The following is a 23,792-nucleotide window of genomic DNA, read 5'->3' as shown; positions in this document are numbered from 1 at the left end:
AGTGGAGAGAAAGCCAGGGAGGTCCTGAGTTCAAATCTTGCCTCAGACACTTCTAGCTGGGTAACCCTGAGCAAGTCACTTTACCCCCTTTGCCAAGCCCTTCCTTAGCTCTTTGCCCTAGCTCTTCTACCTGGGACCAATACACAATATTGATTTCAAGAAAGAAGAGAAGGGTTTAATAAAAAAATACTCTCCAGATATATGATAAGAAACCAAAGCTTCAGTCTCCCTGCTGGGATCCCTGCACAGTGATCAGACCCTGGTGTCCAGAGTCTGAATCTCTGGTAGCGCTACAGACATGGGACCAAACTGTGACTCATTCCCTAAATAATAATAATTAATAATAGCTAGCATTTTCATAACACTTTTAAGATTTGCAAAATACTTTACAAATATTTTCTCATTTTATTTTATTTTTTTTAACCCTTAACTTCTGTGTATTGGCTCATAGGTGGAAGAGTGGTAAGGGTGGGCAATGGGGGTCAAGAGACTTGCCCAGGGTCACACAGCTGGGAAGTGTCTGAGGCCAGATTTGAACCTAGGACCTCCTGTCTCTAGGCCTGACTCTCAATCCACTGAGCTACCCAGCTGCCCCCTATTTTCTCATTTTATACTCTCAACAATCCTGGGAGGAAGGTGCTATTGATGTGTCCATTTTACAGATGGGGAAACAGAGCCAAAAAAGGGTCAAATTGATTTGACCAAGGCCGGTAAAGTAAGGACTTGAACTCTGGTCTTCTTGATACAGATTCACCATGCTATCCCTTGGTGCCACTTACTTGCTAAACTCAACACAGAATTGACTAAGGAATCACTCTCAGCGCCATCTTGGTGATACAAGTTATCAAAATGAATCCATGCCCAGATTCTTCTTTTCTTATCTTCAACCAATCTCACCAATTCTACATGCATAGGACCAAACATACACCATTCACACTTTCTCCCTCTCCATGGTACTCCTCCTAAAACCCCTTGGGCTAGTTTGGGGTACCCACTCTACCCATCACTCACAAGTTGGGAAATATCCCAACATCTTTATAACTATAAGGAAGGTTGTAGGATGGTAATCAATGAGAGCTGACTACTACTCACAGGTATGTCTTATCTTCTATTCAGTTTTCTAGTCTTAACAGTCAGTCTTCAGACAATATACATATAGTCCTTTTGTCAGTCATTGCAGTAGCATCTGATTCTTTGGGACCCCATTTGGGGTTTTCTTGGCAAAGATCCTGGAGTGGTTTGCTATTTCCTTCTCCAGCTCATTTTACAGATGAGGAAACTGAGGCAAACAGGGTTAATTGACTTGCCCAGGATCATATAGCAAGTAAGTGTCTGAGGCCAGATTTGAACTCTGGAAGATGAGTCTATCTGACTCCAGGCCCCCATGAAGTAGGAAATATAAGTTTGATTATGTCCATTTTACAACTGAGGGAACTGAGACCTAGAGGATTTAATTGATTTACTCATTATAGTATACCTACTAAGTTTAAGGGTCAGGGATTGATTCCAGGCCTTCTATTTTTTTTTTTTTAACCTTTGGTTTCTGTCTTAGTAACAACTCTAAGACAGAAGAGCAACGGCCAGGCAAATGGGGCTAAGTGACTTGTCCAGGGACACACAGTTAGGAAGTCAGCTGAGGTCAGATTTGAACCCAACTTCTCCCAGCTCCAGGCCTGGCACTGTATCCATTGTGCCATCTAAATGCCCTCCAGGCCTTTTATTTTTAAGATCAGTCCTCCTATTTTCCTAAATTTACAGTCTTCCTATTCATTCCCATTAACATCTTCTAGTACTTTTTAGCCCATTCCTGAAAGATGTAGCCTCGTTATTAATCTCCTAATTTGTCTTCTTGCCTTTGGTTTCTTTTTCCTCTAATTCATTCTACATTCGCTCACACAAATTTTTGTTAAGTATGCCTTTAATGATGTTATTCTAGTGCTCAGAAACCTTTGACAGTTCTCCACCATCCTCTGTTAATAAGGAAGGTCAAACTATTTCTCTTGTATTCAAGGCTTACCATAAACTTATCTCATCCTATCATTCTGCTTTTATTTCCCACTATATCATACATGACTCCTATGTTCCACCCAAATTGGATAACTTGTCATTCCCTAAAAATATTCTACATCACTTCTAAGGTCTTTGATCAGGAAGTTTCCAGTGTCATCTTGCCCCACATTTAATCAAACATTTTCCTTATTCATCGAGATGAGACTCAAATATCACCTCTTTCATGAAGTCTTCCCTGGTCACAGCAGATGAAAATAAAATTTCCCTCAATTTTACTGCTATATAATATTCTGTTTCTGCCAAATTTAGGATTCATCCCATATGGTCTTGTATTGAAGTCATTTCTGCCTATTTTGGGTCCTTTAATAGCTCTTTAAAAGGTAATTCTCTGTGTCTTCTACAATATTTTGGAGATAGGAGATGCTTAATAGATATCGATTGAATAGATGAATAAACAGCCAGTACTGGACTACATTTGGAATACGTATTTTGGGCCATATATTGAGAATAGAGCTCCCCAATTTCCCTACCTGCCTCTTGACCCAAAACTATGACCAGACAAATAGGAATTGCCCTCCCCCCCCCCCCCCCCCCCGGTGCTGAAATTTAGAGGAAGTCACTGTTAGAATTTTTAGACTTTTTGGCTGCATAAAAACTAATTTTAACAGTTAACAAGAATAATTGGTTAAAATATGAAGCCATCGGGTTTCTAACTTCCTCCTCCCAACAGCCACACTCACTTTAGCTTCTAACTATTCCGGTTCAGCTTCCTTACCAATACAAGCCTCATGGTATACTGTTCATTTCTCCTTCTACTCTCTTTTTTTAAACCTTTACCTTCTCTCTTAGAATCCATTGGCTCCAAGGCAGAAGAGCAGTAAGAGCTAGGCAATTGGGGTTAAGTGACTTGCCCAGGGTCACACAGTGTATAGTTGGAAAATCTTGAACCCCTGGAACTGCATTGACCAGGATTCCTTCCTGTATTACCCACAATTCCTTTTCCCTTCTATTTACGTGTGTCTTTTGTATGATTGTATATAAGTTTTGGGTAACACCCCTCTCCCTTTCATGCAAAGTGAGTGGGGAATGTTCTCTGTGTTCTCTAGCTCTCTAGTGAAATATTAATAAATCTCTATAAATATTATACTTTGGAGACATTGAATATTAATTTTAAAATCCACAACAGTTAGGAAGGGTCTGAGGCCATTTTTGAACCCAGGACCTCCTGTCTCCAGGTTTGACTCTCAATCTACTGAGCCTCCTAGCTGCCTCTCTTCTTTCTTCTTTTAGTGGTAGCTGAAACAGTAGATAGACTTGGAATTAGGAAGACTTGAGTTTGAATATGGCCTCATACATTTCCTAGTTGTATGATTCTGGCCAAGTCACTTAACCTCTGTCTGCCTCAGTTTCCTCAACTGTAAAATGCAGAAAGTAATAACCCTCCCCCCTCAATTGTTGTGAAGATAAAATTAAATAATATTTGTAAAGCAATTTGCACAGGGCTGGGTACAACATAGAGTTGTTAATATTCAGTTGTGTGTGACTCTTTGTGACCCCATATAGGGTTTTCTTGGCAAAGATACTGGAGTGGTTTGCTGTTTCCTTCTCCAGTGGATTAAGGCAAACAGAAGCTAAGTGACTTACCCAGGATCACACCACTAGTAAGTGTCTAAGGCCACATTTGAACCCAGGTCTTTCAGATCCAGGCCCAGGGCTTTATCCACAGAACCACCTAGCTGCCTCCACTTAAGAGGCGCTCATAGGTGCTTCTTTCTTCTTTTTTTTTTCCCCTCTTTAAAGCAAAAAACCACAGGTTAGAACTTACAGAGGCCTTGAGAACAAATTGGTCCAATCTTCCTATTTTATTGGTTGGCCTGAAAAGGTCAAGTGATTTGTACAACTTTAGACAGCAAACCAGGATTGTAGTCACTATCATGGTTTGCTGTCACTACATGAAAAAGAAACATGAATCAAAAAAGACTTTGTAGACAGCTTAATCACATGGTACTTTCTAGGCATTTTAATTCAATGACCCAGAGGGAAGGAGTGGGGAGAATACAAAATGGCGCACATCAAGATCACTGTGAAGTCACAAAGGCATGGGAGTCTTGTGTGTCCCAAAGGCAAAGTGCAGTGAGTAACCCGGTGCATGAAAAATCAGGAGGTCAAGTTCGTGGGTGTCCTCCTTGTGAAAACAAGCTTGTGTAGACAGTGGGGCTGGTTGTCACAAGAACTGTTGATCCCTAAAGTTCAGGGGTATGCGTTGGAGCCAAAGGGGCCTGTCCCTTTGAGCATTTGGCTTTAACATGAGGTTGACTCCTAAGAGGACTTCCAGAAGCTAGAGAGAGAGAGAAAAAAAATTCAGAACTATAATCACCAATAATTAAATGAGCTCCAACTGGAGAATTTGCTAGATTTTGTATATACTCTGTCTACCGTTCTATTTTCTACCTCAGTTGCCCAAGTTGTAGCAGTCTTAAAGTAAATTGGAAAGAAAAGCATTGCAGATATAATGTCTTTAGCTAGCAAAATAGCTCATAGAACTATAATTAAAAGAAGCGGTTTCAAAACCTAGTTGGTGGTATTCAGACTTTTTTTTTTCCTATTAAGAAACAGATATTTGGACTGTACAGTAAACTCTGGGTTATTTGGAGGCTAATTATCCATTTTGTAGCCTTCTTGAGCCTCTCACTTTTCATTTGTAAGCAGACTAAACTCTTCCCCTTCACAGAAAGATGGGGCCTGGGCAGCTAGATTTTCCAATAGCATTTCATGGTATCCCAAATTAAACTTCATCTTTCCCCTAAAATCTTTTCTTTCTGACTTTCCTATTTGAATAAATGGTGCCACCATTCTCCTGATTTGACCAGGCTAAAAACCTTCAAAGTTATTTTGAATTCTTTTAACCTCATATCTCTAATTAGCCACCAAATTCTATATATTCTACCCCATTCCCCCCATATAGAAAACATCATGATCTGGGCTGGGACATAGGCTGGAAATTGAAAGTGCTGAGTTATCTAGAGTTTAGGATCCATCATGAACCAGCTATGTCACCTTGGAAAAGTAGTGACACTAAATAGGACCAGGAGTCTGATTAATATGATGACTGCAGTGATGTAAAGGAAAATAATATTGAAAGGCTTCAGAACTCTATTGAATGCAGTGACTCATCATGGTATCTGAGTGGGTAGTTGTGAATATTTTCTCAGTCACTGTTTTAAAAAAATTAGGCCTGTATTTTTTTCTGAATATTTGACATTTTCCCCTCTTTTTGATATGTAAAGACTTGATCTCTCAAATGTCCTCAAAATTATATTAGTCCAGCTTTTTCTATTGATCAAGGTACTATTCCCATCTCTGTTTTCTAGAGTCTCATTTTTTACTTTCTTTTTTTTTTTTTAGCAACACATCAGGGTCTATGAAATTAGAATATAAATATGTTGGTCTTACTGTCATTGATGGAGAAGAGTTTGTCACGGAGGTCATCACAGATATTTTCTCCTCCATTTTTTGTCTATTTATTGACCATCCACTTTCATCTTCAAATGCTCTTAAGATTATCTGGCTTCATTGGGTCTCATGCCAAACTTTCTGTAAACACATTTTTTTCTTTCTTGTTTTCCTGAGATTTATAAGATGATATTGCTCATATCCTTCCATCATCCTCTTATGTAAGATTTCACAAATAAGTTTATACTCTAAACCAGTGTTGCCCCTGTCTACTATATTTCTCTGCTTGTTAGAGAGATAATTTTTTTTCTGACTAAGGCAGTTTCCAGGCTCTTCTGGTATCCACATTTTGGGGACAACTTTATGTTATAATTTTTTTAAGAAATAGTAATAATCTATGTAAATATCTGTTCCTTTATCCATTTTCCATTTCCAGATTTTAGTTACCTTGACTAGACATCATAATTTCTTAATTTTATTTATTTTTTGATTTGGTATTTTTAAATCATTGCTCTAATAAGTTAGTGGTCTGATTATATATAGACAGATTATTTGGGAATTATTTCTTCATCAGCAACCAGTCATTTCTCCTCTGTTAAAATAGAATCAATTTTATTATTTGTGATATTTTCAAAAATATCTTGTTTCTTTTATTGACAAAAGTCTTATAAGTCTTTGATCTTGTTTCCTACTTTTAAACCATATTTGTGTATATATACATGTTTACACATGTATACACACATATACATTATATATATATGTATTTTACTAGCCATCTTCTATATACAACTTTGTATTATAGTCACAGAGTATTAAAGTATATGATGATTTAATTTGGCAAGTCTTATTGAGGTCTTGGGCTCTTTTGATCTCCTCATGGGTGCTGATTTAAACTGGTCTTCCCATATTCATGTGCTAACACAAAAAGTTCAAACACAAATAAAGTTGCTGGAAATACTATTAGCAACTTCCTATCTGGTCTCAGTTTCTCTATCTGTAACATGAAGGAATAGGACAACATGAACTCTGAAGTATCTAATTTTGCTTTGTAGATACAAAATGCATATCTCATAGCAGTGTATGTTCCTAGAGTGATGTGTGCTAGATTTTGGTTACTGCTTTCTCCTTTTAAGTTGTAGAAAAGGATGACTATAGAAAACTCTGGATAAAGATAATATTAGTGACAGGGTAGGATCAGGGACTTTGATGCTTTGTTTCAAAAACTTTAGTAGATGTCACGGAGTCCTAAGGACTCCTAAGTTTGAATCAACTGTAAAGTGATACGAACAGGTGCAGGATGATTGGGAATTCCAGTCATCAGGGGAGAGTGACATTCCAAGGTCACTAGATCTTATTTAGTGACATGAAGAACAGCATGTCATATTAGAGAAAAACCCCATAGTAGCCCAAGCACAGCCACTGAATGAATCATTGTGAGAAACAAGGATGTCACCTAATTATTCTTTTATAAAATTGGAACAATTATAATAGTTATATTAATAACATGTATTTAGTAGTTAAGGTTTTAGTAATTTTACTTAATATGCTATTTATTAAATATTTGTAATTTATCAATAAATTAGTTAATTATTAAATAATTTAGTGGCTATGCTGATAATATTTATATAATATTTTGTCTATCATGTATAAAAATTATAATTTAGAATTTTTTTAATAAATTTATTTCTGATATTTAATAGTAAGACTGAATAATGAATAGCATATGTTTAGTACTTTATGGTTTACAAAACACTGTACATATTATATCATTTGATCCTCATAACATCCCTGTGAGATGAGTTCTATTATTATGCCCATTTTATAGATGAGGAAACTGAGAGTTTAAATGACTTGCCCAGGATGACACAGTGAGTGTCTCCAATTCCAGCATTCTACCCATTACCCAGAAGCTTCTTTAATGATTATTGCTGAATGAATTTTAGGTCTGAAAAAGTCTTGAGGGTCTACCCAAGCTGGTGCCCTTATACTCAAGAAGAAGAAACAGGCCAAAAGAGGTTGATGGAAGAAGGAAAAGAAGAAGAGGAGGAGAAGGAGGAGGAGGAAATAACTCATTTAAATTCATACAGTTGGAAGAGCCAGGTCTTGTGCCTAGTTCTACTGACTCCAAATTCAACAGTCTATCCATATTGTCATTCTTATAGAATGTACACTAGACCAACATGGTTACTGTAGAAGGGAGATAGAAAAGAACAATAAGAAAAGCTGAGCGTGAACAGAATGGAAGTTTGGGAGAGAAAGCATCTGGGTGGATCTAAGGTACTCAGCAAAGTGGCAACAGGCTTCAGGATTTGCTACTGAACCAAACCTCTTACATATATCTCTCTAATGATACATACTGCTTTTGAGATATGCATTTTATATCTGCAAAACTAAATTCATAGTTTTCAAACTTTAAGGAACTTTGAAAACCATCTAATCCAAAGCCTTCATTTTGCCAATGAACCAGAGAGGTGAGGTAATTTGTAGAGGTCATACAGCTAATAAGTAGAAAAGTTGAGACTCCAAAAGGCTCCAAACCCAACGTTCTTTCCCTCTTTCTTACTCAACCTCTCCACAATTCTCCAGCTCATTCTACAATAATTAACAGGTATGATTATTATTATTTAGGTAATTTATTTCCTAAAATGTGCAATCATTCATTAATCTCTGTAGCACAGTATCATCCTATCTTACTTTGAAGCCTTAAATCTAGAGAAACATCACTCACTGATCCCCTTTTTGAGCAGAGAAGTTTATGGATAGCATTTTTATAACTGGAAAGGAAAGTATTCCTAATGAAGAAAATTTAGAGAGTAAAAGTCCAGAAATGAAAGTGACCTTGAGCTAGCCTGACTAGGACAGAGGATGTGTAGTGGGAATTAATGGGCAATAAGGTTCAATGGGCAGGATGGATCTAGATCCTGTAGGATCTTGAGATCTAGATAGAAGATATGTTTAGACAAGGTAATAGATACCAATGTGCTGTTCAGGATATGACAGCTCAAAAGAACTGATTATTAAATTTTCAGTGTATTTACACCTTAGAAATTGTCAAATGCTACAAATCATAACTTGATTTATTGTTTTGTTGATTGTCTAGACTTAAGAAAATGATGGAAAATGTTAGTAATGCAGATTCTGCACTGTTCACTCAAAAGTATTTTCTGGGAGATGTGCAATGGGATTTTCCTTAGGAAGACCCATGCAAAGTCTGGCTGTGACTAGGTAGAGTCCCTTGGGGAAGTATAGCCTTCTGAGAGATCACTGTGAGAAAATAAGCCAATAAGTCTGGAATTCATTCAGCAGGAGCTTTTTGGGCACTGTCCCCTACTGGGAGAGGAAATCCCATGAGCAGCCCCAGGCTTTATGAGATCCTTTTGAGGAAGTGCAACGAGGCCACCTTGATAGGCGGAGTTTTCAGGGGAATGCCATCTTTTGGTACACTTTAATTAACTAACAGCAGGATCTGGTCATGATGGTGTCCTGCTTCCTTCCTGAGGTCAGTGGCCAACAGATCCTCCATTCTCTCTTTGACAGTAAACTAGTTCAGCATTTTGTATCCTCTGTGGGATGGGTATTTTCCAAGTATAGAGACCATCCACCTCCATCCCTCCTCACACCCAAGGGACTTTTAGCATATCTCTAGTGCTGAACCAATAAGACAGCCTGCTCAAAATTAATGTCACCTTTTTCTGTTCAACTCATGCCAGAGAGGAAATTCACCTCAGCCCTACTAGTAGTATTTAACATTAAAAACAACTTTGCAAACCAAAGATAGCAATCAGCCAGCCCACTCAAGTGGCTAACCAGCCCATAATCCATAAACACGGGGACAGGAAATGGAGGAAACTCTCCACCAGTACAGGACAGGAGCACCCTTTGCAACAGGGGGTGTTAAAAGTGACCTAGAAAACTCAGAGATTAAGTGATTTGATTAGGGTCCCCCCCGCAGAGAGAGGACGTAACCCCCATCTTCCCAGCTCCAAGATCTGATCTCTGTCTACTAAATCCCACTATAAATTACACACACAGTCTACATACACACATGCACGTGCGCACATATACAACACATATGTTCACACACGTGCATACACAGAGACATGTTATATGTGCAAGTTATGCGCATGTATGATGCACAACTATGGGTGAATATATAAGTAGATTTGTAACATTATATCACATTATAAACTACACACCTACACACTCACATGTCTATATACACATATGTTGAAATACATGTGCACATCACACATGTAGATCATATACATATAGAAAACCTGTGTTGTGCATATATTCAAAAATATACTTACACTATCACATTATAATTTACATGCACACACATCACACATATGGAATAAGGCAAGTATATAAGTATGCATATGTATAGATGTACTATATGATAAATTACATTATATATACATATTTATACATACATTATACACCTACATATATTACATGCATAAATTATATACATGTAAATTATACACATATAGAGCACACATATAGTGTGGATATTTTCAAATATATAATATAGCACCATTACATTATAATTTACATGCATATACATGTTATATACATATATAATAAGGCACATGTATAAGTATGCATATAGATGTGTAGATTTACTATATTATAAACCATGTGTGTTTATATACACATAAATTACATGCATGTAAACCATGCACGTATAGAGCACACAAGTGTAGTGTGGGTATATTTAAATATATACATATAATACTATCGCATTATAATGTATATGCCTATACACAGAGTACACGTATGTGGAGTGAGGGCAAGTAGATATAAATGTATAGATTTACTATACTATAAAGTACATACATATATACACATACTTATACACACTACACACATAAATTATGTGCACGTAAGTTATACACATATAGAACACATGTGAGTTGCATAGATTTAAATATATACTTATATCATTCACATAATTTATATGCATATACCCGTTACACACATGGAATAAGGCAAGTATATTATAAGGACGTCTATGGAGACAGAGATGTATAGATTTACTATACTATAAATTACATACATATTTTTCATATAGACACCTGTAAACTACCCAATCCGGAATACCCGACTCTCCGGTGTATATCCGTGTGTCTGGATAACTACACACGTATACATCAATCCATCTGGTTCTGGACAGCAGACAAAACTACTGATTCCCCCCTCCCCCCCAGGAAACATTAGGAGAGAACCGGAGCTGCACGCAAAGCTGGGTTAGTCTCTTCAGGGGGAGCCCGTTAGGACGCGACATCCTTTAGGCGAAACGCCTCTCAGATGCTCGGCATCTGGTCCTTGCCAGCCAAATGAACGCTAAGCTCTTGGCACAGCCGCGCAGCAGCCGCGGCAAAGCCGGGGCACGGCAGGTACTTACACGGGGTCTCAAACCAGATGGCTGTACCCATCTTAGAACTTCCCTCATCTCATATACTCCCCTTCACTCCCATAATCCATAAATGATCCTGGCAACTCTGCAAAATCTTCCAACACAAGACTGGTAGAGTCCTCACCCAGGCCATCGCTGCCGAGACGAGACGCCCTGGCCGGGGCAGCAGGTGGCGCGGCGCCCGAGGGAGCGGGGGCCGGGGGAGCTTTCTGGATGGTAGAGGTGGACACCGGGTGAGGCGGAAGGGCCGGTTCCTTGCTCTCCTCGGCCTCCTTCTCAGCTTCGGGCTCTGAGGAAGAGGAGGCAGGACCCAGGACGTGATACAGGCTGGGGAGGCGGATGTCGAAGCGGAGGCCGAACTTGGCAAAGAGCTTGTCGTTGAGGGCGTACAGCTTCTCAGAGATGTCGTAGCCAAGCAGGGCCGAAAAAAGCCGAGAGATGTAGCGCTCTTTGGCCAAGAGGTTGTAGAGGGTCTTCCGGGGCCAGGAAATGTAAGTACAGTCTGTCTCGGCGGTCAGGGTGACCTGCGGGTGGCACATGGCGCAAGGAGAGGACATTAGGCTAGGATTTCCCGGTGCCATGGACAGGGGAAGAGAAAATTATTTTGGGTGAAGATCATGCGTGCTGAATTAACTTACCTATGGTCTCCCATCAACCAATAAACATTTACTAAGTGCCTACAGTATGCCAGGAGCCGTGCAAAGCATTGGAGATACAAAAAGAGGCAAAAGACAGTCCCTGCCCTCAAGGAGTGTAAGATATAACGGGAGGGAAGAACAAGCTTTCCTCTGATCCTGCCATTACTCCCTGTGCAGGCTCTCTCATTACCTCACACCTGTTTGCCCTCAAGGAACTTACATTCTATTTTGTAGAGAACATATAGCTGCTCTGTGACGCTGGGCACCCAACTTCTGTGGGCTTTAGTCCGCTGGAGAAGAAAATGGCAGACCTCTCCAGGATCTTGGCTATGGCTATATTCTACACAGGCAAAGCCAAGGCAGGCACTGGAAGGGGGTGTGCTGCTCTGTTCCCCCTTTTCCCAGCACCCCAGGATATTTTTTGCATGTCCCACCCCTTTGTCCTGTCTGCTCAAAGCAAGCACTTTCTCCCTCTATTCTCTCCGGTAATCTGGGGGGCTCCCAGACAGCATGAATTTGCCCTCTGGGCACTCAAACTGGGAAAAAGTTCAGCAACCTAGTTCTATTCAAAATAAATGCAAAGGTAAACAAAAACAAACAAACAAATAAATGAGTGGGTGAATGAATGCAAGGGGGCAGAGAGGTGATTCAGTGGATAGAAAGTCCTAGGTTCAAATCTCAACTCAGACACTTCCCAGCTGTGTGACCCAGGACAAGTCATTCTTCTGCCTTGGAACCAATACCCAGTATTAATTCTAAGATGGAAGGTAAAGGTTTAAAAAAAAAAAAAAGTAAAAATGAAATAACTACAAGGTAATGGTGAAAGAGGGCTAGTAGCTGGAGTAGAAAGAAGGAGCCAAGAAAGGCTTCCTAGAGTAAGCAGCATCTATGGTTCACAAAGCGTTTTACAAATACTATCCCATTTGATCCTTGCAACAACCCTTGGAGGTAGGTGCTGTTATTATCCCCATTTTATGAGATGGAGAAACTGAGGCTGAGAGAGGTTAAATTAGGTCTGTTCCATCCACCTAGCTGCCTGCCATAATCTGTGTATGTTTCTATCTCAGCCTCACATAGGGTGTCATACAGATATCAAGTGTCTAAGGCAGGATTGGAACCCATGTCTTCCTGCCTCCAAGTTCCATGCCCTATCCACTACCCCATACTGCCACTTTAGTAAATACTTAACAAATGCTTTTTTTTATTCATTCAAACAACCAATCAACCAATTTAGAAATTATTTTAAATTATTCTGTAGCAACCATCCCAGTGGGCCTCCTAATTACCTGGAATATCCCTTCCTCCGATGGTTGCAGTGATTCCCACTCTGGGGAGTCCATGAACTGGTAGGGGAAGATATAATGCAGAAACTGCCCATCCTGGCTTACACGAATCCTGAAGAATGGAGAGAACACAGGGATTAAGAAATCCAGATTCTAGTCCCACTTGTGCAATGTGGGGCACATCACTTAAATCTCAGCTTCATCATAAAAACTGCACAGGAAAGGGAAAACAGATAAGTGACTTTTTTTTAATGCCTTAAAGTTTGCAAAGTACTCTGCATAGTTATCTCAGTTGAGTCTCTGAGGAAGCACAGCAAGTATTGTTGTCCTCACCTTAAACATGAATTTAAGAAAGAGAAGGGGATGGCTGGGTTGCTCAGTGGTTAAACCACCCCACCTAGAGACAGGAGGACCTGAGGTCAAATCTGGCCCCCAGACACTTCCTAGCTGGGCAACCCTGGGCAAGTCACTTATCCTCCATCGCCTCGTCCTTATCCCTCTTCTGCCTTGGAAGCAATGCATAGTATTGATTCTAAGATGGAAAGTAGGAGTTTTTTAAAAATAGTATATGTTTTCAGGGCAGCTACGTGGCTCTGGGGATAGAGTTTTGCTTTGTTTTTGGTAACTACCAATATTCCAAGTCAACACAAATGACAAATTTAGATCTACCCCCCCCCCCCTCCTACTGATGACCATCTGCTTAGATTTTGCAATCCAGGCTTAAAAATGAACCTACTAATTGTGTCACTTTCTGTAAATGTTTATGTGACTAGGACGGAGTAGAACCCTGAGCTCAGGCTATGTAACTGTAATTCATTTGTTGAAAAAAATGAAGTATTTTAATGTTGTTGAATTAAATGAATTGAACTGCTAAAAGAATGAAAAATGGAAAGAATTATGAATTTTTTATAGGGAGGCACCAGGAGCTGGGTGGCTACCGTGTAGGAGGTGATATTTGGATTGAGCTTTGATGGAGACTAAACATTCTAATAGGAGAAGGAAAGAGTAAGTGCATTTCAGGCAAATGGGAAATGTGTAACCTGGCAAGAAGGCCAGCTTGGCTGGACTAAAGAGTATAGGAAGAGCAGTAACATCTAGAGACTAGACTGAGAGGTTGGAGCCAGGCTGTGAAAGGCTTTAAATGCCAAATGGAAGAGTTGGTATTTGATCCCAGAGGCAAGAGGCAACCAATGGAACTTACTGAGCAAGATCGTGACATCATGGTCTCACCTCTGTGATTTAGGAATATCACTTTGGCAGCTGTGTGGAGGATGGATTGGAGAAGGAAAATAGAAAGCTCTTAAGGTTTCTCAATTTATAACATAATTATGATGATTTATAATTTAGCTACATGGTACAGTGGATGGAGTACAAGGCTTAGAGTTAGGAAGACTCCTCTTCCTGAGTTCAAATCTGGCCTCAGACATTTACTAGCTGAGTGACCCTGGGCAAGTCACTTCATCCTGTTTGCCTCAGTTTCCTGTAAGATGGGAGAAGGAAAAGGCAAACCACTACAATATCTTTGCCAAGAAAACCCCAAATGGGGTCACAAAGAGTTGGACATGACTGGAAAAACTGAACAACAAATCATAATTCAGGGGAGAGGTGATGAGTACCTGAGCTAGAATACAGGCCCTGTGAGTAGAGAAAATAGGATGGAGGCAAGAGGTGTTGCAGAGGTAGTTTTGAGGGAATCGTCACCTGGTGGAGGGAAGAAGGAAACTGAAGACCGTGCTGAGATTGTGCATTTGCATGATTGGAAGGATGGTGCCTGGCACATAGTAAGTACTTACTAAAGGTGTGTTGATTGATTGATTTAAGGTGTTAGATGAAATAACCTATAAGGCCATTTTTAGCTCCAAATATATCACCCAGTGATATTAATTAGGTAAAAGAATCCATTTGACTACAATGCTTTAAGGAATGATGAATAGGATGATTTCAGAAAAAAAGCTGGAAAGACCTACATGGACTGTAACAGAGCGAAATAAGCAGAACCAGGAGAACACTGTACATAGGAACAGCAATATTATGGAATGGTCAAATGTGAGAAACTGAGCTACTTTCAGCAATGCAGTGATCCAGGACAATTCTGAGAGATTTATGAAAATGAATGCTATTTATCTCCAGAGAAAGAACTGTTGGAGTCAGAATGCAAATGAAAGCATACACTTTTTCACTTATTTGGGTATATGTTTTACAGTTTTAGTTTTACAAGATTACTCACAAAAATGAATAATATGGAAATATGTTTTGCGTGATAATACATGTATAACCCAGATTGAATCATCTACTAGCACTGGCAGGGGGAAGGAAAGGGAGGGAGATAATTTCAATCATATAACTTAAGAAAACTTGGGTGGAAATTTGTTATTACATGTAACTGGTTTAAAAAAAAAAAGAATCCATTTGATTATTCCTGGAGATAACTAGCAATAGCATGAAGCCTTCAAATAAATGTTTGGGCTTTTTTTTTTCAAACAAAGAGAGTCTGTTAATCAAGAAAATTAATTTTTGCAGGGTGAATAATCCTGGGATTAGAAGAATATGAAGGAACTAGGGAAGAAGGGAGAGGTGAAAATGGGCTTTAGCAGGTTTGAACAGGTACATGTAAAGATGATATGATTAGAAAGCCAGGGAGAGGAGGATAGAGACAGGGAAATATCAGGAAGCAAAGAGGGCAGGAGGGAAAGGAGAGAGAAAAATGAACTTTGGGTCAGATTTTGAGTTTTAGATCTGCAGTCCAGCAGGGTAAGTTTCACTCTATTCTATCCCTTTCCCATTTCCTTGGTTTTGCTAATAATTCTGTATTGGCTCCTTCTCCATCTACTTTAGAAGTGGGAATAGATCCCCAAATACCTCAAAACTTGATACACTTTATTAATGACACCTTATATTTCATGTGAGTTCAGTTCAGTCATTTTCCAGTCATGTCCAACATTTCATGACCCCATTGGAGTTTTCTTGGCAAAGATAGTGGAGTGGTTTGCCATTTCCTTCTCTGGATCATTTTACAGATGAGCAAACTGAGGCAAACAGGGTTAAGTGACTTGTCCAGGGTTGCTCTGCTAGTGTCTGAGGTCACATTTGAACTCAGGTCTTCCTGACTCTAGTCCCAGTGTTCTATTCTCTGTGCCACCTAGCTTGTGTTATTGAATGTGAACAGAGCTATAACTGGACACTTTTGCTCCCAGCACAAGCATGTCCAAAGTAAGCATGAAGGAAAGATGCAGGGCCATTTATCTGGAGTGCAGCCAAGGATTTAGGGATGCCAACTACCTGATGGCTTCTACTTAAACTGATTATTCTTAATAATTGGGTAAAAGCTCAGTTGTTTCAAGTACTATCAGCACCCCCCCAAATTTTGGTGCTGTGGTGTGAATTCTCAGTTTCCCCTCCTTAGTATTAGCTCTGCACATTAATACAATCATCTCATAAAATATAGATATATACATATACAATATAACATAAGACATCACATAAAAATACAAAATTATACTTTTATTCCCAAAGGAATGATGGGTCCGGTTGTTCTCTTATTTTTGTCATGCAAAGCCACAATACCCTATTGAATACTTCATTAGTTCAGAACTCTGTAATTTCTTCAGGGTAGGTACTTCCTTCACTCCAGTGACTCACATCTCTCTATGCCTTAGTAGCCCATTGATTTCATGAATTGCTAAGACCAAATAAATTTTTCACTCATGGAAATGACCTTGTGGCCTCAAAAAAGGGAAATTTACTTGGCTTCCTCTATGATTCATTTTTCAAATCAAATATTCAAGTTAAAAAAATGTTAATAGTATCTAATATGCTAAGGGGAAAAAAAAACACTTCACCACTACCCAATAAGACTCATGTGTGTGTGTGTGTGGGGGGAACCCAAAATAGAAAATTTTTGTAAAAAAAGGAATGACTTCTAAGTTTGAAGTAGTTTTACCAAATAAGCATGAGTGATGGGATTCTTTCCCCTGTAACTATGGCTGAGAGCAAAAGAAGGAGGATTTTTTGTTTTCTCGCTTAGGAATTTAGATAAAGAGGGAAGAACACAAAATATTTAGAATAAAAGATCCAAAGGAGAAAGTCTCTCATTTTACAGATATGGAAACTGAGACCTAGAGAGGATTAAAACTCAGATCCTGGGTCTATAAGTTCAACACTCTTCCCACTGAACCATTATGTTTTTGTTTGTCTGTTTGTCTTTCTATATTATGGACTTTTGCATGTTGGTCTGAGAACCTAACTATAATTGTTAAGATTTTTTTTTTTTTTTGCATTGGGGAAAGGTTCCAAACAACTGATTTACAAATACAAAAATTTCTGGAATGTCATTTTTAACTCCTTTAATGGGGTATGAAAATTACTTGCTTCATTCAGATTTTATATTTGCATGTACAGAATAGGATGTTGTTTGTAGTCACAGGTAATGAATCTGGATTTTTGTTGGTTTACTTACAACAGTACTTCCTTATGTACACCTTCTTTCTTTTTTTTTTAACTTCTGGGTATTGGCTCTTAGGTGGAAGAGTGGTAAGGGTGGGCAATGGGGATCAAGTGACTTGCCCAGGGTCATACAGCTGGGGAGTGTCTGAGGCCGGATTTGAACCTAGGACCTCCCGTTTCTAGGCCTGACTCTCAATTCACTGAACTACCCAGTTGCCCCCCTGTACACTTTCTTTCTACATACACAGCATATCCTAAAACATCACATAAAAATACAAATTCGTACTTATATTCTCAAAAGGAAAATGAGAAGTGTTCTTTCTACCTAGAAAGTTATTTGATGAGTTCAAGGGACTGTTAGGATGGTAGAAAAAGAACCCCCACTTAGTTCAAAGAAACTTGGATTAACTACTTCCTAGCTATGTGACCCCTGGAAGCCACTTGTTTAGTCATTTTTCAATTGTGTCCAACTCTCTATGAACCCATTTGGGGTTTTCTTGGCGAAGAGACTGGACTGGGTTGCCATTTCCTTCTCCAGTTCTTTTTATAGATGGGAAAACTGAGGCAAACAGGATTAACTGACTCACTCAGAGTAACACAGCTAACAAACCAGATTTGAACTCAGGAAGAGAAATCTTTTTGCTTTCAGACCTGGCACTCTATCCACTGTGACACCTAGCTGTCCCTGGAAGTCACTTAATCTCACTAAATCTAGATACCTCAACTGTACAATAGGGATTATTATTTTTTAATTAGCTGCTTTATCAGGTGATTATGAAGAAAGTAATTTATAAGTTGGTCACTCGGGATAGCTATGTGGTACAGTGGATAGAGCACCAGCTTGGAATCAAGAGGACTTGGGTTCAAAACTGGCCTCAAGCACTTCCTACCTGCATGACCCTAGACAATTCACTTAACCTCATTTGCCTAGCTTTTGCCCTTTTTTATTAGAATTTCTCCTAAAACAGAAAGTATGAGATTTTGTTTTTTTAAAAAGGTTGTACAGTGCTCTAGGCACCATAGTATAGTAAATCAGGACCCAGCCTTAGAGTCAGCAAGATGTGGGTTCAAATCCTACCTCTATCCATGCTGGCTGTGAGACCCTGAAATTAATCTCTCATTCTGTCAGGCAATTCACTCTGATCATAAATTACAGAATAATTGCTGATCTGCGTTGTCACAAGGGAACTTTCTATGCCAGTTGTATTAAATTTACATATAAATGGAGACCACTAAATCATGCAATCACTGTGGGCCACAGATTAACTTAGTTTTAACATGTAATATTATCATGTATTAGTGTATTTTTATTTATTTTGTTAAATATTTCCCAATTTACATTTTAATTTGATTTGGACAGTACCTGGGAGTTCTGCGAGTCCTGTAGGGTCTGTGGGCCGTGCATTTGACATCTTTTTCCTACACCACTGAAAATAAAAGTCTGGTCCAATTCTGCCCATCTCTACCCTATGCTTGTCTAGGTCAATTGTATCAGGTCCAACCAAACAATTTTATTAGTTCCTTTATCCCATGTTAGTGCTGATATCAGACATATCAGATAGATATGTAGCAAATCATACATATTAATGTATGATCACTAAATGTTAAGTGATGATGGATAGTCTCATCTAGCTGTGAAATGGCTTAATCATGCAGTTTGATAAAAGACTACACAGTTTTCTACCTCTAAATTGATGGTGCGATTTTAGTTGTGATTGATCTTGACAAAAATGACAAAAAAACCGTTTCTAACCAGTTTGTTTAAAAGCCTACCATTTAATGAGCTACGTATTTTTGTGAAACTCTTGGTGGGACAATGATGAATATCATGAATCTTTTCCTTCTTCTCTTGAATATCAAGTGGTTCATAGGTTTATGGATTTACAGCTGGGAAGGACCTCAGAGACCATCTAACCCCTTCCTTCATTTTGAAGATGAGGAAAGAGAGGCTGAAATCACTTTCCCAGAGTCACACATCGAATAAATAGTATTTCAAGTCAACAAACATTGTTTAAGCACCTAATATGTGTAAGGCTTTAAGTTAGGTACTGATGATACAAAGATGAAAAAATGTGATAGTCTCTGGCCTCTAGATATTTGTAGTCCCCTGGAAAGATGCAACATGTAAATACAGAAGGATAGAGGAGAGAAAAAGCATTATTGACTGGGAGATGAGGGAAAGCTTTAAGCTAAAGGGGAAAAAAAGGAAGATAAGGATGCTGCAAGGCTAAGATTCCCACAAAATCAGAGTAGTCAGGGGGGGGAAAATCCAAACCCACAACAAAGGCAAAGCACTTTATAAGTAAAGAGATTGGAGAAGTGGGAAATTTTGTGGAAGAGAAGGAAGGGAAAATCCAGAGCTTTGATTTCAGCAAACAAATTGGATAACATATGTAAAAGATCTTGGAAACCCTGGAGTACTATCTGCTGGTTTGGTTCCAGTAGTAGTAGTAATAGTAGTTATTTTGTTGGTTTAGGGAGCTCTTGGGGAATAAACACTCTCTACTGTATTTTCTCCTTGGACTTTCAGACCACTACTTGGCCAGTGCTCATCCTAGACTTTTATGGAGTAATTGTTAGGGGGAGAGGGAAGGAGGAAGAGGGCTGGGCTATAATGCTTCCCCACACTCCTCTACCTTTGTCTTTCTCCTCTAGAAATCCCTCCTCCAATGCAGATCTGAAACTGTTGGACAATTTAAAGTTTTAGGGAGTCACTTGAAGCACTAAGAAATTAAATGACTTGTCTATGATCACCCAGATAATATATGTCAAAAGTGAAACTTAAACTCAGTTTTTTTTCCAGAATCCAAAGCCAGTTCTCTATTCACTATGTCCTACTGACTTTCAAATGCATTGTTATTGTTCTTATTTTATTACAATTGATGTTACCATTATTATTTGTTTTCTTATCAAAAATGTACATGGTCTATCACACCTGAACACCTTGCCCCTTTATCCTAATTCTATTCATATCCAGCCAATCTTCATCTAGAGAACACCCCACCTCTGCCTTTACTGCTTCTGCCTCTAGGATGCTAAACAGCAGAAGAAGTCATTTCACTGCATTGACTGGGAACACTACAAATGTATTGCAACTCTACTCTTACTTCTGCTTGGCAAAACTTTCTTTGTTCCCTGATTGACGTATTTTCCTCCCCACAACAGCTTCTATAAAACTTCCCCTTTCTCCTTGGAAGCTCACCCCAACTTCCACACTCTTATTTCTCATCTGATGACCTCCTCTCTTCTTGTGCTGAGAAAAAATTATGGACAGATCCAACCATTTCAGTTGCAATTATGGCCAAAAGGGTTATACAATTGGGTATACTTTTTGACTCAACAATACCACTCTTGTTTATTTCTGAAGGTGATCGGGGGAAAAAAGGAAAAGAAACTCTATGTTCTATGCTCTCTTTGTGGTGGCAAAGAACTGGAAATTAAAGGAATGCCCATCAATTTGGGGAATGGCTGAACAAAATGTGGCATATAATTATGATGGAATACTACTGCACTATAAGAAATGAGTGAGCAGGTTAATTTTTTAAAAACATGTTAAGATCTACATGAAATTTTAAAGAGTGAAATGAATAGAACCAAGAAAACATTACATACAGCAACAGAAGTATTGCTTACGTTCTCCTCTAGAGAAAGAATTGATAAATAGAAACAAAGAAGACATAGTTTTAAATATACATATATATCTTTAGTAGAGATTTTTTATCAATTACATGTAATAAAAAATTTCTGTATAAATTTTCTGAAGTTATATGATCCAAATTGCCTCCCTCCTTCATTTCTCTCTTCTTTCCTAGAACTGGTAAGCAATTCAATCAGGGTTATACATGTATTATCATTCAAAACATATTGCCATATTGTTCATTTTTGTAAGAGAATACTCATATCAAACACAAACCCCCAAATAACAATCCAAATAAACTAATATGAAAAATCGTATGCTTTCATCTGCATTCTGACTCCAACAGTTCCTTCTCTGGAGGTGGATAGCATGCTTTGTCCTAAGTCCTTAAGAACTGTCCTGGATCATTGCATTGTCAATAAAAGCTAAGTCTCCCACGATTGATTGTTCCACAATATTGCTGTTACTATTCCATTCTCTGAGGAAGAGATAGCTTTGCCAAAGATAAGCATTCTATTTGTGCCCTCAACCCTAACCCTTCATTATTTCCTTGAGTACAGAAATAATAAAGGGGCCTGGAGTCAGGAAGACTCATCCTCCTGAGTTCAAATATGACTTCAGACACAGGGATGACCCTGGGCAAGTCACTTAATCTTGTTTGTCTCAGTTTCTTCATCTGCAAACTGAACTGGAAAAGAAAATCCAAACTACTCCAGTATCTTTGCCAATTAAACCCCAAATGGGGTCATGAAGAGTTGGAAGTGACTGAAATAACCGAAGAACACTACTATTATCATTATATCATTTCATTATAAGTTCTTTGAAAATAAGAGACTCATTCTTGTTCTTATAGTCCAAGAACATAGCAGGAGAGTACAGGGAACATAGTAGGCACTTGCCTACTATATTTCTTGCATTTCACTAAATTTTTCATGGTCACACTGCTGGTAAATAGCAAAGCCAAAACCTCTGCCTCCAAATACAATGCTCTATGATTCCAGGTGCCGATACTTGCCCTTCACAGGAAAGGTTCTGAAGTCCCATCAAGGAAAAAGGAATAAGTTGAAAAAAGGGATTTACCAGCTCCGGTGGGGGGGGGGAGGGGAGACAGGGAAAAGAGGAGGGAGGAGAGAACATGAATCATGTAACCATGGAAAAATATTCTAAAATTAAAAAAAAAATGTTTAAAGAAAAAGGAGACTTACCTGCCTTCAAGCAACAGGGAAAGGCGGTTGATAGGTGTCTCCCCTTCCACAGCATACGTCTGCTCTGTAGCTAAAGCCAAGACTCGACCCTCACAGCAATGAATAATTTCTTTGTACGTCTTCCGGGGTACCTGTAAGGGCATGTACAGGGTCTTGTACAGGTGGTCGAACTCTTCCGGGAAGATGTCCTTCCGCAGTTGATACACCAAGTGAGCCAGCTGGGTCAGGCAGACCATGGCCAGTAAGAAACTCCAGACGAAGATGTCCAGCCCGCAGGCGAAAAACCAGCCCCAGAGTGCATAGCACAAGAAGCCAGTCGCTAGGAAACTGAAGAGATAGAAACAGCCATAGACACCACTTCCCGCCATGAAGCCCAGCAGTAGGAAGCAATTGGCTAGATGATAAAGAGCCCCTTCCAAATCCTGCCTCCAGCGTTCACAGAGGGGCACCTGCCAAAGGAGCTGGTCGGAGATCGTGGTGTTGGGACCCATCTTTCAGAGGGGCTCTGCTCTCTGAGTACTTGGCTTTAAAACCGCCCCGACATGGGAAGATCCAGAAAATAAAGGAATCAGCCTCTAAGAACTTTCTCACCTCCTGGCAGCTGGCTGGCCCAACTCAGACTGCCTTCTTCGGGGGGAAATGTCAGCCCAGTTTTGGAGTTAAAAGAACAGCAGGTTCCAAAGCCTGGAAAGATAAGGGGACTTTTTTTTTTCCTCCTTGGCACTTTGTGCCAGCCCTTCCCACTGTGGCCCTAGTGGATCTCTGGCTACAAGCCCCGGGCAACGCCACCCAACTGCTCGAATTGGAAGAAAAGAAAAACCCAAGAAATTTGCATTAGAAAAAAAATATGGCCCGTGATTTCTCCAGGTTATTGAAGGAAGCCAGGCTCAGGCTGTTCACTGCTTCACAGGAGGGAGAGTAAGGGGAAAGAGAGTGAGAGCATGTCCACGTGTTACACTTGGAATGCCTATCTCCTGGCCACGGAAATAGGAGTGACCCCACATGGATACCATGTTTGGAATTAGAATGCAAGGAGCAGGGACGGTGAGAAAAAGCAGGGACCAGTCGGACAGGCAGGCAGGCAGGCAGGGCACTTAACATAGCTCAGGAAAATTAGATAAGCCCATAGCCTAAGTGAGGGGGAAAAGGGTTAGAAAGGAACAGAAGTAGTCCCTTTATTTAGAAACTAGTGAAGCATACTTACTCTCCATTAAGAATCCCATGTCTTTCAGCACTGAGGTTAATAGGAGTTTGAATTAAAACTTCCCCAAGTTTGTTTGAATATCTTCTTTTGATAGGAAATGGTTATTCCAGAATATATTATATCTATTTATTTTAACTGATAGTTTATGTTTTGAGGGTTGAGAAACCATCTTTTAAAAGGCACTTAGTCTATTCTATCCAGTGTCCCCATGAGGATGATTGAATGACTCTCCTGAGATAATATAATAGATGAAAGAGAATATTATATTTGCTAATGCATTACAAAAATATGATATTATTGTGGGGGGGAAACTGTGTTGTTTCTGTGCAATCTAGTAAGCTTACTTAAATTCTGCCTCTGTTGAATTGTCAGCATCACTGACAAATAGTGATTATAGTGGCCAGAGGATAATAGGAGTACAGAATTTAGGACTGGAACGAATCTTAGAGATGATGCTTCTAGATTGATCCCTTCATTTTTCTCACATGTCTGCTGCAGTC

At 39.3% G+C, this 23,792-nt stretch overlaps 1 protein-coding gene across 3 annotated transcripts; it reads right to left on the bottom strand.

Annotated features, from left to right (window-relative positions):
* Positions 1–4,015: 4,015 nt before the first annotated feature.
* On the bottom strand, positions 4,016–22,909 carry POPDC2 (popeye domain containing 2). 3 transcript variants are annotated; one of them, XM_044666753.1, is made up of 4 exons: positions 22,089–22,909; positions 12,807–12,915; positions 11,007–11,406; positions 4,016–4,348 (listed from the first exon to the last, which is right to left on the bottom strand). In XM_044666753.1, the coding sequence occupies exons 1-4, from the start codon at positions 22,577–22,579 to the stop codon at positions 4,254–4,256; spliced, it is 1,095 nt and encodes a 364-aa protein (XP_044522688.1). In that variant the 5' UTR covers positions 22,580–22,909; the 3' UTR covers positions 4,016–4,253. The 3 variants fall into 3 exon arrangements, with proteins under 3 accessions (XP_044522688.1, XP_044522689.1, XP_044522690.1); XM_044666754.1 differs by having other exon boundaries at positions 4,262–4,348; positions 10,871–11,406; XM_044666755.1 differs by lacking the exon at positions 4,016–4,348 and having other exon boundaries at positions 10,870–11,406.
* Between the last annotated feature and the right edge of the window lie 883 nt (positions 22,910–23,792).

Source organism: Gracilinanus agilis, chromosome 3 (assembly GCF_016433145.1).
Source record: "Gracilinanus agilis isolate LMUSP501 chromosome 3, AgileGrace, whole genome shotgun sequence".
NCBI classification, from domain to species: Eukaryota; Metazoa; Chordata; class Mammalia; order Didelphimorphia; family Didelphidae; genus Gracilinanus; species Gracilinanus agilis.
This window is presented reverse-complemented; position numbering and strand designations above follow the sequence as displayed.